This window comes from Poecilia reticulata, chromosome 5 (assembly GCF_904066995.2).
Source record: "Poecilia reticulata chromosome 5, P_reticulata-male-v2, whole genome shotgun sequence".
Lineage (NCBI taxonomy): Eukaryota > Metazoa > Chordata > Actinopteri > Cyprinodontiformes > Poeciliidae > Poecilia > Poecilia reticulata.
Genome location: NC_088834.1, coordinates 438,928 through 457,474, shown reverse-complemented (window position 1 = coordinate 457,474; position 18,547 = coordinate 438,928). Strand labels below are relative to the sequence as shown.

General features: G+C 45.1%; 2 protein-coding genes across 5 annotated transcripts in view; both read right to left on the bottom strand.

Annotated features, from left to right (window-relative positions):
* Positions 1-2,527: 2,527 nt before the first annotated feature.
* khk (ketohexokinase) lies at positions 2,528-11,579 on the bottom strand. 4 transcript variants are annotated; one of them, XM_008402488.3, is made up of 9 exons: positions 11,298-11,579; positions 9,830-9,946; positions 8,608-8,742; positions 8,279-8,413; positions 4,913-4,985; positions 4,415-4,558; positions 4,256-4,344; positions 4,032-4,189; positions 2,528-3,963 (listed from the first exon to the last, which is right to left on the bottom strand). In XM_008402488.3, exons 1-9 carry the CDS (start codon positions 11,390-11,392, stop codon positions 3,872-3,874), a joined length of 1,038 nt encoding a protein of 345 aa, XP_008400710.2. In that variant the 5' UTR covers positions 11,393-11,579; the 3' UTR covers positions 2,528-3,871. The 4 variants fall into 4 exon arrangements, with proteins under 4 accessions (XP_008400710.2, XP_008400712.2, XP_008400711.2 ...); XM_008402490.3 differs by lacking the exon at positions 8,279-8,413 and having other exon boundaries at positions 11,298-11,578; XM_008402489.3 differs by lacking the exon at positions 8,608-8,742 and having other exon boundaries at positions 11,298-11,578.
* A 464-nt stretch (positions 11,580-12,043) lies between these two features.
* Positions 12,044-18,547, bottom strand: part of pigu (phosphatidylinositol glycan anchor biosynthesis, class U) — a 10,770-nt gene continuing 4,266 nt past the window's right edge. The window contains exons 5-12 of the mRNA XM_008402492.3: positions 18,489-18,547; positions 18,227-18,327; positions 17,892-17,989; positions 17,634-17,788; positions 16,928-17,071; positions 16,732-16,856; positions 15,083-15,225; positions 12,044-14,990 (exon numbers count right to left, since the gene is read on the bottom strand). The exon at positions 18,489-18,547 is cut by the window's right edge and continues 51 nt beyond it. Of these exons, the coding sequence (XP_008400714.1) occupies positions 14,877-14,990; positions 15,083-15,225; positions 16,732-16,856; positions 16,928-17,071; positions 17,634-17,788; positions 17,892-17,989; positions 18,227-18,327; positions 18,489-18,547 (939 nt within the window). The 3' untranslated portion in view covers positions 12,044-14,876. The remainder of the gene's footprint in view (positions 14,991-15,082; positions 15,226-16,731; positions 16,857-16,927; positions 17,072-17,633; positions 17,789-17,891; positions 17,990-18,226; positions 18,328-18,488) is intronic.

Here is an 18,547-nt window from a genome sequence, read left to right as displayed (position 1 = left end):
AGCTAGCTGCTAGCTAGCGAACTGCCCGGATCCAGAAAACCTAACCTTTGAACAGACGCTGCCTTCTGTCCGCGGGCTTCCAGCTCTTCTTCTTTTGTTTCTTCTTCTTCTTCTTCTTCTCTTGTTTATTTTTTTTATGGCTGTTGGCAAACAACTTGTAGGTGAATTACCGCCACCTTCCAGGTTGGAGTTTGGATCAGATAATCTCCCCATAACGCCCGTTAAGAAAATATAAAATACTCCAAAAGCTGCGTCCCCTGAAGATCTCTGAAACATCTCTCTGATATCTAGCTTATTTTTATTTCTACTTAACTCTCTAAGTAATTCCTCTCTCCCGTATATTTGTTGCATTCTAAGAAAATATGCTGTATTGTTTCTAATTTTCCACAATAATTACAACAACCTGTATTATGTTTATTACTTATTTTAAGAGTATTATTTAATCCTGTATGTCCAAATCTTATTCTAGATATAACATCTTCTTCCCCTTTATTTTTGTTACATTTTCTAAATTCCCCAACTTTTTTTTGATACTATAATAAAACCTCGCCTTGTCTCCTCTGTCCCGCTGCTCTCACCATTTTCTCTTGATATACTATTTTATAATATTCTTTATCTCATTTTTACTTGTCTTAATATTCAAATCAACAGTATTCTTTTTTGAAGCTCTCTTAACTATCCGCCAGCTCATTTCCTACCACACCAAACTAGTTTAATCTGAGAACCACGAGTTTTAATCCTGGACATTGAGTGAATTATTATTTCCAATATAATATTTTACCTTGATTCTGAATAAAACTTTTTTCCATTTCCTCATTCTAAAGCCATTCAATTGCCATTAGCTCACCTGTATACAGTCAGTTTATCAGTTATTCTTTTATTTTTCATAAAATTTAAATCTAGAGCTACAAATGACATACTTACTTGGTTTTTTAACATTTTAGAGGCATCTGTATATATTTGAATATATTCTGAATATTCTCCATTTATATAATTCTCCACTTCTTTTTTTCTAATTGTCTCCCTTTTTCCATCAACTTTAAATCAACTTCATCCTGACCAAGAATCCATGATGGAATAACAGGAGTAACAACCTCAGGATTTATTAGAAAATTATCTATTCCAATATCTTTTGCTTTTTTAAATTATCCATCCAAAACTATTTATTTTTCTTGACAAGGTTGCAGCATGAGGAGGACGAGCTTCATTGTGCTTTAATATTTGCCCAGTAAGTCAAAGCTAGTTGTTCCCTCCATCTCATCATCTCAACCAGCTGAAACTGGAGCTGATTTCTTCGCTCCGCAGCAAAGTCTTAATGCCTGATATTGTATTTTATCTTTTCCAATAAACTACTTGAAGCTGAATTATGTAAAATACAACCATAATCAAAGATTGATCGAATTATGTAAACTGTCTTTAATGCTTTCCTGTCTGCTCCTCATTCTCTGCCTCTCAATCATCTCATAATATTTAAAAATGTTTTACTTTTTTCCACTATTTTACCTATGTGTATTTTCCATGTGAGTTTTTTATCAAACCATAAACCCTCCAGCCCTCTGCCTTCATCCATCGCTTAAGTTTGTCCACTCTGAGCTCCCGTATCGGACAATATTTAAACATCTCATCTTCTGTCACCTCAGACGTCTGAAGAAATGCTTTATCACATCTTCCACAAACTTTTTATTAATTCCATATTTCTCTATTAAGATGTTTTGGCAGCTCTGATGTAATATTATCTTGTTTTCATTGGCTGAACATGAATGTTTCACTGAGTTAAATATTCAGATTTATTGAATCTGAGTCATATGTAGAGTTTGTTTACTGAATAAAACTAAAACTGAGCTCAGACGGTGCCGTCACCATGGCGACCGGCGAGCAGCAATCCACCGTCACCATGGCGACCGGTGAGCAACAATCCACCGTCACCATGGCGACCGGTGAGCAACAATCCACCGTCACCATGGCAACCGGCGAGCAACAATCCACCGTCACCATGGCGACCGGCGAGCAACAATCCACCGTCACCATGGCGACCGGCGAGCAGCAATCCACCGTCACCATGGCGACCGGCGAGCAACAATCCACCGTCACCATGGCGACCGGCGAGCAACAATCCACCGTCACCATGGCGACCGGCGAGCAACATCCACCGTCACCATGGCGACCGGCGAGCAACATCCACCGTCACCATGGCGACCGGCGAGCAACAATCCACCGTCACCATGGCGACCGGCGAGCAACAATCCACCGTCACCATGGCGACCGGCGAGCAGCAATCCACCGTCACCATGGCGACCGGCGAGCAGCAATCCACCGTCACCATGGCGACCGGCGAGCAACATCCACCGTCACCATGGCGACCGGCGAGCAACATCCACCGTCACCATGGCGACCGGCGAGCAACAATCCACCGTCACCATGGCGACCGGCGAGCAACAATCCACCGTCACCATGGCGACCGGCGAGCAGCAATCCACCGTCACCATGGCGACCGGCGAGCAGCAATCCACCAACAGACTCTCTGCTCTTCAATCAACCACATTTTATTTATAGCACATTTCAGCAGCAGGACATTTCAAGGTGCTTTACATCATCACACACAGCATGTGAGTGAATTAACGGTAAGAAAGAGAAAGATTGTGGAAAAAGATTAAAAACGATGAAAACATTAAAACCTGCATCCCTGACCTTATCTGGGACTTTGGTCAAAAACACCGTTTGACCAGGACTCCAACCTCTAGGCTTTTAGTTCAACGTCGTTTAACTGGGACGTTTTCCGGGGGGCTTTAGATCATTAAAACGTAGAAAAGAAATAAAAAGAATTTAAAAACATTAAAGATAAAAACATTGAAGACATCAAAAGCGTCACTCTAACCCTAATTTAGCCATAAGCAACTCTAAACAGGTGGTTTTAAGTTTTAAAGGCTCTCAGTGTTTCAGCTGTTTTACAGTTTTCTGGAAGTTTGTTCCAGATCTGTGGTGCATAGAAGCTGAATGCTGCTTCTCCTCGTTTGGTTCTGGTTCTGGATGCAGAGCAGAACCAGAACCAGAACCTGAGGGGTCCAGACGGTTGGTACAGTAATAACAGATCTTTAATGTCTTGTGGTGCTAAACCGTTCAGTGATTTATAAACTAACATCAGGATTTTAAAGTCTATTCTCTGAGCTACAGGGAGCCAGAGGAGGAACTTTAAACCTGGAGTTATGTCTCTATCTTCCTGGTTTTAGTCAGAACAGCAGCAGCAGCTTCTGGATCGGCTGCAGCAGCTTCTGGATCGGCTGCAGCAGCTTCTGGATCGGCTGCAGCAGCTTCTGGATCGGCTGCAGCAGCTTCTGGATCGGCTGCAGCAGCTTCTGGATCGGCTGCAGCAGCGTCTGGATCGGCTGCAGCAGTTTGATTGATTTATCAGTCAGACCTGTGAAGACGCTGCTGCAGGAATCAATGCAGCTAAAGATAAACATGGATGAGTTTCTCTAGATCTGAGACATCAGTCCTCTAATCCTAGAGATGTTCTTCAGGTGGTAGAAGGCCGACTTTGTGACTGTCTTAATGTGGCTCTGAAGGTTCAGGTCAGAGGTCAGAGGTCATCACTACTCCCAGGTTTTGTTCTGATCGCTGGTTTTAGTTGTAATAACTGAAGCTGTGCATTGATTCTGGTTCGCTCATCTTTAGGTCCAAAGATAATAACTTCAGTTTTGTTTCTGTTCAGCTGGAGAAAGTTTATTCATTTATTCACAGAAATTCATTATTTAAGTAAAAAAAACACTTCTGTTTATAGATGATTGGTTATTGATCAGTTATTGATCAGATCTAGAAGTTATTCCAGGTCATCAGTCTAATAACGTTCCCAGAGGAACCGACCGGTTCCGCATCACTTCTCTCTGATGCCGTCGTAACCATGGAAACCACACTTCCTGCCTGCAACCCTGCAGCCAAAGGTCAGCGCGTCCTGCACACTTCCTCCTGCAAACAGAACTGTTAACGGACCAGAACCAGAGCGGATCAGAACCAGTACAACCAGCCCAGCTCACCGTTGGACAGCGTGTGCAGGACGCCGGCGTTGAAAGTGTCTCCGGCTCCCAGCGTGTCCACCAGCGTTTCAGGAGGAAACGCGTCGGAGTGGAGCAGCAGCCCGTCAGGACCCAAAGCGTCGGCTCCTTTTTCTGCCCAGGCACAGATCAGGACAGCCCTGAGAGACAGGCGGGTCAGAACCAGAACCGTCTGTGTGCCATTCCTCTGAACTTTGCTCCCTCACCCCTTCTTCACTCGAGGGTAGAGTCCTTTCAGAGCCGCTTCAGGCGAGTCGAAGCCAAAGTGACGAGCGACATCTTTGCTGACAAATACCTGGAAAACAACCAGAACCTGGTCACTGACGGGTCGGACCGGATCCATCCGAACCTGGACGGTTCCGTACCACGTCTCCGCAGGGGAAGAGCTCGTACAGCGGCTCTCTGGGTTTCTCAATCTCCACGGAGATGCCGATCCTCTGGTCAGGAAGCTGGACGTTAAACGTCTCAACCTGCTGGATCATCTTCACCTGTTCGCCAGCGTTACGGCCCTGAGACCCGGGTCAGACCAGTAAACACCCAGTAAACACCCAGTCTAACCAGTAAAACCCAGTCTAACCAGTAAACCCAGTCTAACCAGTAAACACCCAGTAAACCCAGTCTAACCAGTAAACCCAGTACCAGTAAACCCAGTCTAACCAGTAAACCCAGTCTAACCAGTCTAACCAGAAAGCCTCAGTGAATCCGATTCATTTGATCATCAATTAAAACAGCTTTAAATGTATCAGATCTGTTACAGAGACGTGGTTCTGGTTGATCGGATCTCACCGGTCCAGAACCAGTGGACGGGATGTTCAACTTCACTGGTGTGTATTGGGTCCACTGGACTGGTTCTGGTTCCTCACCTCCCAGTGGATCCACTTGAACTGAGCCAGGTCGATTCTGGAAAAGTCCTGGGCCGTTACATCAGGAAGATCCCTGACAGACAGAACCGGGTTCAGTTCTACAGAACCAGGACGGGTTCAGTCCAGAACCTCATCCAGTCCTTCAGGTCAAACATTCACAGGAAGCCGGGCCCGGTTCTGTTTGACCTGACGACCTTCATCGAGGAAGACGAGTTTCATGTTCAGCACAAACGTCTAAAATCACAAACATTGAAATTTCATCACTAAAACTGATTAGTGTGGATGAAATAGAGATCATTCTGTTCTAGACAGGAAATATAATAAAATGATTTTTAAAAATCAAACTGAACCTTGAAGGAGTTTTTCTGGGTGTTAGATCAGCGGCTGATTGATGCATAAATTACTGAATTAAACCCAAACCACTGCAGACTGCCCAAAGGACCCGGTTCTGATCCAACGGATTCCTTACACTGCAAAAACACAAAATCCAACCAAATATCTCTGTCTGGTGAATATCTGAGTTCTAATTTACAGGAAACTGAAGAAAAAGAAAAAGGATCTTTTGTCAAGAACTTGGTGAAAAAGCAGCAGTTCCACTAATTTCACTTAATACATGAGAAAGTATTTTATTATAGGTTAAATAATCTGCCAGTGGAAGTAGCTCTTCTTAGCACCAATACTAAGGAGTTGTTGATTTTAAACAAGTTCCTGTATTTTACTGCAGTTACCTGTAAGTTGGTTTTGTCTCATTTCAAATGTAAAATAATTTTCCACTAGAAAAGACAAATGTTGTGTTTTTACAGTGTGAACCTGATGGACCAATCAGGCACCTTTAGAACTAAATAGACTATTTAGCATCCAGTTTGGGTTTCAGGCAGATTTTTCAGCTTCAACCAGATTATTTCCTGGTTCTCCTGATCCGGATCAGAACCAGTGACTCAGTTCAGGCGTGAGTTTCTGCTTCAGGCTGACTGGTTCTGTCAGGTTCTGATCTTTGAGCCTGTCTGGATTCATCACATCATCGCTGAGCTGCTCCTGGGCCTGGCGGACATGTTGGTTCTGCCATCCATCCATACCGGTGCTGCGGGTCAGAACCAGGTGGAATCCCACACATGGACCGGATCAGGAGGCTGAACTGGCTCCGATCCATCAGAGGAAACGTCCACACAGCAGATGGATACGCCCACATCCCAATCTGTCATGGCGGTCTGAACCCTCCAGTCCTGATCTGGTTGCAGTCGGTGCTACGCTAAAGGCTGTTAGCTGTTAGCTTTCTGTTTATCAGCTCCCTTCGTCTGGTGACCATCTGGTGACCATGCAGTCACTCATCAACTTTAAAACACATCCAGAGATGGCGGCCATCTTTACTGCCTAAACAGAGCGCTGCGGCGGCCATCTTTATTTGCTGCCGTAAGCAGAGTGTTGAGGAAGCTGAGCCTGGGGACTTTGGGTCAGACTCTCCAGTCTCTGGGGACGAGGTCGCCGAGGTGGTCAAAAAGCTCCTCAGTGGCAGGGCCCCGGGGGTGGGTGGGGTCCGCCCGGGGTTCCTTAAGGCTCTGGATGTTGCGGGGTTGTGTTGGCTAACGCGACTCTGCAATATCGCATGGACATCGGGGGCAGTTCCCCTGGACTGGCAGACTGGGGTGGTGGTCCCCCTGATTAAAAAGGGGACCGGAGGGTGTGCTCCAATTACAGGGGGGTCACACTCTTAAGCCTCCTTGCTAAGGTCAATTCAGGGGTCCTGGAGAGGAGGGTCCATCGGACAGTCGAACCTCGGATTCAGGAAGAGCAGTGTGGTTCTGGTTCTGGTCGTGGAACACTGGACCAGCTCTACACCCTCAGCAGGTCCTGGAGGGTTCTGGGAGTTCGCCCAACCAGTCTACATGTGTTTTGTGGACTTGGAGAAGGCGTTCGACCGTGTCCCTCGGGGTACCGGGCCCTTTGATACGGGCTGTCAGGTCCCTGTATGACCGGTGTCAGAGTCTGGTCCGCATTGCCGGCAGTAAGTCGGGCTCGTTTCCGGTGAGAGTTGGACTCCGCCAAGGCTGCCCTTTGTCACCGATTCTGTTCATTACTTTTATGGACAGAATTTCTAGGCGCAGCCGAGGTGTTGAGGGGATCCGTTTTGGTGGCCTTAGGATCGCATCTCTGCTTTTTGCGGATGATGTGGTCCTGTTGGCTTCATCGAAACGTGATCTGCAGCTCTCACTGGAGCGGTTCGCAGCCGAGTGTGAAGCGGCCGGGATGAGGCTCAGTGCCTCCAAATCCGAGGCCATGGTCTTGAGCCGGAAAAGGGTAGAGTGCCTCCTCCGGGTCAGGGGGGTCGTCCTGCCTCAAGTGGAGGAGTTTAAGTATCTGGGGATCTTGTTCACGAATGAGGGAAGAAGGGAGATCGACAGGCGGGTTGGGGCAGCGTCTGCCGTGAAGCGGGCGCTGTACCGGTCCGTCGTGGTGAAGAGAGAGCTGAGCCAAAAAGCGAAGCTCTCGATTTACCGGTCGATCTACGTTCCCACCCTCATCTATGGTCATGAGCTTTGGGTCATGACCGAAAGAACGAGATCACGGGTACAAGCGGCCGAAATGGGTTTCCTCCTCCGCAGGGTGGCTGGGCTCTCCCTTAGAGAGAGAAGCTCGGTCATCCGGGAGGGACTCAGAGTAGAGCCGCTGCTCCTCCACGTCGAGAGGAGCCAGTTGAGGCTCGGGCATCTGGTCAGGATGCCTCCTGGACGCCTCCCTGGTGAGGAGTTCAGGTCCCACCGGGAGGAGGGGAGACCCAGGACACCTGGAGGGACGATGTCTCTCTATGGCCTGGGAACGCCTTGGGGTTCCTGGAGGAGCTGGAAGAGGCTGGAGAGGGAAGTCTGGGCCTCCTGAGGCTGCTGACCTGCGACCCGACCCGGGTAAGATAGATAGATAGATAGATAGATAGGATGGATGGATGGATGGATGGATGGATGGATGGATGGATGGATGGATGGATGGATGGATGGATGGATGGATGGATGGATGGATGGATGGATGGATGGATGGATGGATGGATGGATGGATGGATGGATGGATGGATGGATGGATGGATGGATGGATGGATGGAGTGCTGCTGGGCGACGGCTACGTTCTTCTTCTGAACTTGAAGCTCAGTCTGCAGTGGGTTAGACCAGATCATTTCCTCCTGATTCCTTCAACACTTTGAGCAGCGTTCACTAAACTCCTCATCACTACAGACAACAGGAGGTCTGGTGGGCTGGGATGCTGCGTTGCCATGGAGACCAATCAGGCGCCGACAGGGTGGGCCTCTTGTGGTCGCCATGGTAACGGCTGGTGACGAGGCGCTGAGTGAACGCTGCATGGCGGGGGCGGCCCTCTTACGTATCGTAGAGGAGGACGGTTCGAGATCCGCTGGATGGACAAACCACGCAACATGCACTTGGAGTTTGACCTTTGACCTGCCAAGCAACTGCTGAAACGTCAATGGCACGCTGCAAGAAGTCGGCCATGATGAAACTGAGACAGACAGATAGGAAACATGAACGTCTACTTCAAAATAAAAGCTCTGACAGAGGGTTGAACAGCAGGGGGCGCAACTGGTTTATGATGATGGTGAAGCTGTAAAAACAGAAGCAGTCAGTGGCACACACACACACACACACACACACACACACACACACACACACACACACACACACACACACACACACCTGTTCATATGCAGGATGGTTCTGCTTCCTGTGTGGATGTTGCTGATGACCACGGAGGCCGGAGATACGCACTGAGCATGCTCAGAAACCAGAGACACGTCGATACCGAACTTCTGAAAATCCTCCAAAATAAAGCTACAGACAGGAAACTTTTCAGCATTTCAAAATAAAATAATCAAGACAGGAAAAGGTTTCCCTGTCAGGACACAGGAAACAGTTTCAGTTCACTTCTGCAGCATCACAAGTCGACTCCAGGCACTTCACAGAAAAAGTCATTTCAAGTCAATCCCAGTTACTAATGAACATCCAGTCATTCAGACCAGCAGGGGGCGACAGTGGAGAGGAAAAACTTCCCTTTAACAGGAAGAAAAGCTCCAGCAGAACCGGAACCAGAACCTGGCTCAGTACCAGCAGCCATGGAGGTTTGATTAGACGGAGCAGAGACACCAGAAGAAGAATCAGAACTGAACCAGGAGAACTTTCTGTGTTAAAAGTAATCAGTTCAGTTAGCAGCAGCTCCTTTAGCTGCTCCATCTGGAAGAGAAACAGTCAGTTTTAAACGCTGCAGGACAAAAGACAGCAGGCCGAGTTAGTCAGCAGCTTTGTCCAGGAGAGACAGAATTAATGACAGAGACGGGTCACTGGGTCATGGTGGTGGCAGCATCATGTCTGCTGATTCCCTTAAGCATGACGCCTCACCAGGTGTAGAAGAAAAAACACAATCAGCTTTTATTGTCATTATGCACAAAGCACAACACAATTCATTTCAGTACAAAAAACAGAAAAACGGACAACATAAGACAGAGGCAGGTGGAGCCTGAGGCATCAGGGAAAGAAAACAAAAAGTTAACAACTGAAATAACAGCAAATAATGCAAACTGGAGAGAGAGAGCAGTAGGAGAAGTCAGTGAGAAGAAGCGGTCAGTTTGTCCTCTGGTAGCTGGTAGCAGCATGACTACAGAGACGACTCAGCATAACCCCATCAGAGCAGCTTCAAGTTTTCATCCTGGTCTAGAAAATATTCAGGCTCCACTCTAGAGCCAGAACCTCCAGAACCTGCAGTCTGGTACCAAAATGTTCTGGTAAGGCAAACATCTGGACCAATCAGGAGGCTGGATGGGGAGCATCACCTGCTCTGCAGTCGTCATGAATCTACCTGAGCATGGATCAGACTCAGACTGAGCTGTGATTGGTCCGTTCTGTGGATTAGACTGGTACTCACTCCGCCACGGGTCCGGCAGCCAGCGAGCCCATGAAGGCGCACGGCGCCCCCAGCAGGGACAGAACCGTACACGAGTTTGAAGCGTTTCCTCCACGCTGCCATCGCTGAGACACACACCTGCAGACAGCCATGTTGGATTTATGATCATTTTTAGGTTTATCCTGTTAGCATCAGCTGCTTTTCATTTACACTCATATTACTTATTATTCATTATCACAGATTCCATTTTTCATCACGTTTATAGAAAGACAGAGATGGACATCCAGCATGTTTCCCTTTCATAACAACATTTAAACCTTCATTTACAGTGAAAGTTAACCATAAATACACAAACATCTATTAACATGACTAATTGGAATAGTAGACCCAGTTAAACCAGTAGACCCAGTTAAACCAGTAGACCCAGTGAGACCAGTAGACCCAGTTAAACCAGTTAAACCAGCAGACCCAGTTAAACCAGTAGACCCAGTTAAACCAGCAGACCCAGTGAGACCAGTAGACCCAGTTAAACCAGTTAAACCAGTTAAACCAGTAGACCCAGTTAAACCAGTTAAACCAGTAGACCCAGTTAAACCAGCAGACCCAGTTAAACCAGTTAAACCAGTAGACCCAGTTAAACCAGCAGACCCAGTTAAACCAGTAGACCCAGTTAAACCAGCAGACCCAGTTAAACCAGCAGACCCAGTGAGACCAGTAGACCCAGTTAAACCAGTTAAACCAGTAGACCCAGTTAAACCAGTTAAACCAGCAGACCCAGTTAAACCAGTAGACCCAGTTAAACCAGCAGACCCAGTTAAACCAGTAGACCCAGTTAAACCAGTTAAACCAGCAGACCCAGTTAAACCAGTAGACCCAGTTAAACCAGTTAAACCAGTAGACCCAGTTAAACCAGTAGACCCAGTTAAACCAGTAGACCCAGTTAAACCAGCAGACCCAGTTAAACCAGTTAAACCAGTAGACCCAGTTAAACCAGCAGACCCAGTTAAACCAGCAGACCCAGTTAAACCAGTAGACCCAGTTAAACCAGCTGCAGGTTGACTCGTTTCTCTTCTGAAAACCTGGACGGTCAAAGATCGGCGCCGAGTTCAGAACCTGTTACTGTTTTACAGAGAAACCTTTGACTGGACCGCTGATACCGCTGATGAAGATGATGAAGGTGATGAAGATGATGAAGATGATGAAGGTGATGAAGATGATGAAGGTGATGAAGATGATGAAGATGATGAAGATGATGAAGGTGATGAAGCAGCAGCACCTTCACAGTGAAACTTCAAACTGTTTCAGCCTCAGAGTTTCTTGCAGTAAAATAATAACTGGTTCATCAGAAAACCCCAGTGAGCTCAGAACCAGAACCAGAACCACCGGAACCACTGGACTCACTGGATCCACTAGACCCAGAACCACCAGAACCTCCGGACCTCAGAGTCGGTCTGCTGACCATCTGGTCCGGTACTGACCGGGTACTGACCTGGTGTCGGTGTCCTCCTCCGGGTATTCCTCCACCACGCTGATGATGTCCAGACAAACCAGGCCCACACACAGGATCTTCTTCCGATCCGCCATGTTGGTCCGGGCTGGTTTCAGTTTGGACTTTGATGCGGACGCAGGCAGGTCATCATCAGGTTAAAGTCCCATGCTTCACTTCCTGTCGGTGGAGGCTACAAAATAAAAGTCCCGCAGCTTCTGACAGCAAGGCAAAGAGCTCAGAGTGAATGTTGTAAAGAACACTTTTCACTTCCTGTCACGTGATCTCTGAGCACAGAACTGCTGCCATCTGCTGGACTGAGCAGCAATGACAGGTATCAGGGATTCACGGAGTCACTTTCACAGAAAAACACGGCAGAAATATAAGAACATATTTAAAAATCACCTGAAAATAAAATAAAAAAGAACAAAGACACATTTTAAACTTTATCAACTAAAGCTTAGTTAATACTTTAGTTCCTGATTCTTTTTAAAATGTTTAATTTCTCAACTAGATTTTTCTTAATGTTTATTTAGGAGGATTTTCTGTTTATCATTTTAATATGTTATTAAAGTATTTTGTAAACTTACATTTTGTCCAAATTCTGTCCTACATTTAAAGTCACTCAAATGAAAATTCACAAAAACTCATAAAAGTCAAGAGTTTGATGATTTATCCAAATGTAATAAAACCGTTTGTCAGGTTTCCTCCACCGCAGCTCTAATGCTTTAAAACAGAAACACTGAATATTAATGAATTGTTCCAAACTTTATTCATAATTAGACAAAATTATGGCGTTAAAAAGTGACAGCAGGAAAGAGTGAAAAACCTTCTTATTGTTGTTTTCATACATTTTTTCAGATATATTTATGTCTGAACATGAAGATGTGATTGTTATATATTAAACTTTTATTGTCTTCAGCCACAATTTAACAAAAGACAGATTATAAATAAGCTGAATTACAGCAAAACGTCCAAACTGAAAAACTTTCCCACTAAAGTTTACAGTTTAAATGAGAAACGCTGTAATTAAGTAATGAGTTTCTGTCCTGACCCAAAGGTCACAGAGGTCAGATCTTCAGACGGGAGGAGCTAAAGAAGGAGACTGTCCTCTTCGTCTTCATCCAGATGTTGATCAGCAGGTTGTCCTGATGTTTGGAAACGGTGTGGTGTGGTCAGTAGGGGGCGCTGCAGGACTCCCAGCTTTAAAATGAGGCGCTCTGAGCTCGTCCTCCGTGGTTCTGATGATTCCTGATGAAATCTGTTCCTGTCCTCGGCCAGGAAACAGCCCAACTCTTTAATCTGCTTCTGTTTCTGGATGTTTTCTGCGGTTTGATCTGCGTCCATCAGATGTTTTTCCTTGAGGGGCGCCAGGTAACCGTCCAGCTTCACCAACGGGTCGAAAGACGTGGTTGCTGTGAGTTTTAGAGTCCCGGCAGACGGTACCTGGTGGTCCAGACAGAACAGTTTGAGTTTCTCCCAGCAAACACAGAAACTCAGCCTGGAGCTTCGGGTTCAGTAGGAAAGCCTGAGAGCTCCAGGCTATCCATGCAGGAGCAGCAGACTGCCACGTCTGCAGACCGCCATGTCAGCAGACCGCCATGTCAGCAGACCGCCATGTCTGCAGACCACCACGTCTGCAGACCACAGACCGCCATGTCAGCAGACCACCACGTCTGCAGACAGCCACGTCTGCAGACCACCATGTCAGCAGACCGCCACGTCTGCAGACCGCCATGTCTGCAGACCACCACATCAGCAGACCACAGACTGCCACATCTGCAGACCACCACGTCTGCAGGCGCAGCAGACCGCCACGTCTGCAGACCACAGACCGCCACGTCTGCAGACCACCATGTCAGCAGACAGCCACGTCTGCAGACCACAGACCGCCATGTCTGCAGACCGCCACGTGGGGATGCTCTTCTCCATCTGAATCCAGATTATTGCATGTCCCTGTTAAACTGTCCTAGTCAAAGCCCAGCCTTAAAAAACAGCTGTTACATATTGACAAAAGGATGTTTACAGATTCCAAAGAATTCAGAAATGTGCAAATTAAACATCCTGGCTGATATTAATCAGAATGAGTTCAGAATCAATATTTTATTATAAAAACTAAATATTTTTGACGATTCAGATTCATTTTCTGGAAACGGATCTGAATCATCATCAACATTTAGTTTTTAGATTCGTCTTTTTGTGTCTCACAACTAAAAATTCAGTTCAAGTACAAAGAAAAATGTTTTTGTTAATTAGTGCAATAATAAAATAAAACCTGACTTTAATTTCACCAAACTGACTTTAAATGTTTCACTAAATATTAGAACGAGCTGCAGAAAACGAAACATTTACATAAAAATCAGATTCAGATGAAAATATAAAAACCAAACTGTTGCATCTTTGAGAAAATGTCTCCTAAAAGTCGTTTCAGTGAAACTAAATCTAACTTTACATTTTACACAAAATACTGGTTGATGAAAATGATTAAAACTGAGACGAAAAACTTTCTACCAGCTGAACTGAAACCAGAAGTTTGAGAGAAAACAGAGATTTTAGGTGGGAAATGAGATTTTTTCTCTTTTCTGGAGGAAAATCTGAAGTTTACAGCAAAATGTTCAGATCAGTTTGGCTGCATGGAGCAAAAAAACATTTTAATTAACACCAACATATCATCCAAACTCTGGTCTTCATGCTAAGCTAAGCTAAGCTAAGCTAAGCTAAGCTAAGCTAAGCTAAGCTAAGCTAAGCTAAGCTAAGCTAAACTAAGCTAAGCTAACCACAGTCTGGATGGGAATTTACAGATTAGCATTTCATATTTGTGTGCATGAAAGACAATAATAGTGAATTCATGGTTAGGCTTGTCATGCATCTAAAGGGTTAAATGTTTAAATGCTAAGAACTTTTTATAAGTTCATAAAAACTTTATGGAGAATTTCAGCCATTAATAAAAAAAAGAATAAACTTAACATCATAAAGTTCCTGATCAAAACGTTCAAATAAAGTTTAAATGTTTTGAAACTGAAACATTTTTAAATTTCAAATTAAAGCATCAAAATGTCACAGAAACATTTGAGCCTCAATGAAAAACCAGAAAAGCTGAAAAAACAAACAACAGATAAAAAGCTTGTTTTAAACAAATTATAATCATTTCACCTGCAATTATTTCACTAATAAGTGTTATATTTTTTATAAAAAAGGAAAAAAAATTACAGAAATAAAGTTTGTTTTTGCAGTTTGGACAATTTCATCTTGACCCAAAATCTGCAAAGCAAAAAAAGAAGTTTTGTTGTTTTGATCCCAGAAAAGATCCAATCAATACCTGAAACCTTTAGAACTTTACAGAATCCTGTCATTTCTCTGGACGTTCCCAACTTTCCTACATTTGACGTTTAAACAGAAAAAGTTCAGAATAAAATGTTCTCAGATGAAACGTTCCCTCCTGAACAGTTCAGTTTGTTCAACGAAACGGCGGCGAGTCGCTTGAGTTCTGCACCGTCAGCGTTTTTACTCCTCCTCCTCACTTCGGTCCGGTTCGATCCGGTCCGATCAGCTCGTTGCTCTGCAGCAGCCGCAGGGTGCGCTTCATTTCAGCACCAGCGTCGCCTCGGAGCCGTCCTTCTTCTTCAGGTACAGCCCGGCTGTCAGGTGGTGCTCCCTCCGCAGGAAGGCGTAGAAATAATCCGACACCAGCAGAATCTGGACCGGAAGCAAAAACACGTTTTCAGCAGAAACTAGCAGAAAGTGGTTTCCTGGTTCCCGTGTTTTCAGCCCCGCCCTCGCTGCTCTACCTGCGCCACGTTGAACAGCAGCGTGATGGCGTAGTAGAAGTTGGAGTTGGCGCTTCCGGCGTAGATCCAGAGATGCCAGAGAACCGGGAAGAGAGCGGAGCAGGCGAGCAGGACGCAGGAAACCAGGAAGATGTTCCTGAGGACTGGACAGGCAGGCAGGCGGCTCAGTACCACTAATAAACCACCAATAGATCAATAAACCACCAATAAACCACCAATAGATCAATAAACCACCAATAAACCAATAAACCACCAATAAACCAATAAACCACCAATAAACCAATAAACCACCAATAGATCAATAAACCACCAATAAACCACCAATAGATCAATAAACCACCAATAGATCAATAAACCACCAATAAACCACCAATAACAATAAACCACCAATAACCAATAAACCACCAATAACCAATAAACCACCAATAAACCACCAATAGATCAATAAACCACCAGTAGATCAATAAACCACCAATAAACCACCAATAGATCAATAAACCACCAATAGATCAATAAACCACCAATAGATCAATAAACCACCAATAGATCAATAAACCACCAATAAACCACCAATAGATCAATAAACCACCAATAGATCAATAAACCACCAATAAACCACCAATAGATCAATAAACCACCAATAGATCAATAAACCACCAATAAACCACCAATAGATCAATAAACCACCAGTAGATCAATAAACCACCAGTAGATCAATAAACCACCAATAAACCACCAATAGATCAATAAACCACCAATAGATCAATAAACCACCAATAAACCACCAATAGATCAATAAACCACCAATAGATCAATAAACCACCAATAGATCAATAAACCACCAATAGATCAATAAACCACCAGGTCTACACATGGAAGAATCTCCACTAATGTTAATAATTGATTATTCTGACAACTGATTAAATAAAACCAATCGATACATTCATTGATCCACTTCAGACTTTTTATGCAACATTAGAAATATATTACCAATAAACTATTGATTAAATTCATTGATAATAAGTTTAAGTGCAATAACAGAGAATCTGGACATAAAACTTTTGGCTAAAATATTTTCAGAAATAAGATTTTTTTAATCTTAAATACCAAATGCAGATATTTTTGTATGTTTTAGGTTCATTTCTGCTCCAGCGTGTTGATCATTGATTATTGATCGTTGATTATTGATCGTTGATCGATGATCATTGATCGTTATTCTCCGTTTAACGGTTAATCTGTGACTAAATCAGCTGAAGATTAACTGATGAATCGTTTCCGCTCCTCTTCCTTCCTGTAGTTTTACTTTGGAACCAAAATAAACTTGAGTGTTTTGTAATTTCTGTTAAATTAAGCCCCGCCCACTGGGGCATCGAACACTCGCCTGGGAGCTCAGGTGTCCACGCTGCACACCTGGACGATTTTAAAATAATAATCTCTTTTGCCATTTATTAACAAAATTATGTAAACAATTGAAAGTGGTATTTTGTGTGAAATAATAAACTCAAAATTTTGAGCTGCATCTTAGATTCTAAAGGATTTTAAATTCCCTCCCCTGGTTTCAGTTGTTTTTAATGCGATTGTGCATCAGCTGGCCGACCTGCTGACCCCGTTGACCCCGACCTGACCCCAGGTGTGCAGTAAACACTCACATCTGTGCAGGTGAGTCCAGACGGGCAGGAAGGCCAGGTAGAGCGCCGTGTCGCCCACAGTGGGGTAAGACTTGAAGATGGAGATCACCGCCAGCTGCATGAACATCAGGAACACCGGCTGGTCCCTGCAGGCCGACGCACACGGGGTTAGGGGGCGCAGGGAAAGGTCAGAGGTTAATGAGACAGGAGGACTGACTTCAGTTTGATGCACAGAGGGACGGTGTAGAAGAAGACGTTGATCTGGAAGACGCAGAGGAAGAAGAGGCGGAAATGCTCAAACATCTCCGCGAAGAAATACCAGAAGAGGCCGATGTTGGGCGTCAGGTCAGGAACCGAGAGGCTGGAAGAAAAACAGGAACATGGAGCTGGACCAGAGGACCCCATGTCCCACAGCGCCCTCTGCTGGAGAGACGGGGAACTGCGTTTCTGTCCTCAGCAGTCAGGAAGGGTTGGGATGAACTTCATGCCCAATTCAGCCAGCAGAGGGCGCTGCACTGCGACTCTGTCCTTATTTAAATAAAAAACTCCACCTGTAGTCAAGATCCAATTAAACAAAACATTTCATTTGTTTGCATATTAGCCTCAGACCCAGAAAACCTTCATGGTGACGTTAAATTATCCTCTCCTGAGGAAACGTATTCTCTGTCATGGAGCCTGAAAGAACATCTGTGAGGTCAGACTCTGATGTTGGCTGCAGAACCTGCTCAAATGTTTGGCTTTGTTCAAGTATGAAGAACTCCAACCACAGGAAGTAAGAGATCAAGCTGAAAAAAAATCATTTTTCCCTCCACCAAACTTTACACCCGACATCCTGCAGTCAGGGAAATGCGGTTCTCCTCAGAACTCGTTTATTGGATTGGTTCTGATGGTCCAGAAATCTTCTGTTGGTTTTTCTGACTCACATGAAGCCGTAGACGGAGGGCAGGAAGTCCCAGGAGCCCAGCAGGAAGAAGGACAGGCAGACGGTGACGAACAAACTGCCCAGGTACATGAACAGGTACTGAACCACGAACCACCAGAAGGCGGCGCGGCGCGGGTTCACCGGGACGTACTGGTGCTGAGGAGGGACACAGGCAGGCGAGAGGGCAAAACATGTCAGCGAAAACAGGAAGTACGCATCAAAAACAGGAAGTACGCATCAAAACCAATCAGAGCAGCACCTGCATCAGGTACAGCATGGCGGGGGCGCACAGCGTCAGAGGGTAGATGGACTGGTAGGTGGCCAAGCAGAGGAAAATGGCACTCAGCAGAACGTTTCCTGAAGAACAAATAAAATCAGAGAATATGAAGATTAAACCACAAAGTTCAAACTATAATGAGAGGAAATAAACAATAAAACTGGTCTGCTAGCACATGGAAGAGAAAAGCTGTGACAACAACAAGGTATGCTAATGCTAATGCTAATGCTAATGTGGCCATAAATCTGAATAAATAATAAAAGGTTTTGTTGGTGGCACTTGGACAGCGTTTCTTTCAGCCTGGCTGTGCGGCCGACCTTTGATGGTTGTGAGGACGAACAGGGAGAGGACGGCGTTGTTCAGGCCGCAGGTCGACTTGGCAACGCAGGACAGGATGGTGAACGGGTTCAGCAGGTAGCTGCCAGAGAACAAGACAAAAATTAAAACTGGGCATCAATTAAACACCAAAACATTTAAATCATGATCAAACATCGAGTTAAATAATAAACAGCCTTATTTCCGGCTGCTCCTTCCTGCAGCTCTCTGACGGCGCCCTCTACAGGCGCGGCAGGTACTTACAACATGGCTACCTTCAGGGGGATGTAGAACATCTCAGCCGGGCTCCTGATGAGCTCCAG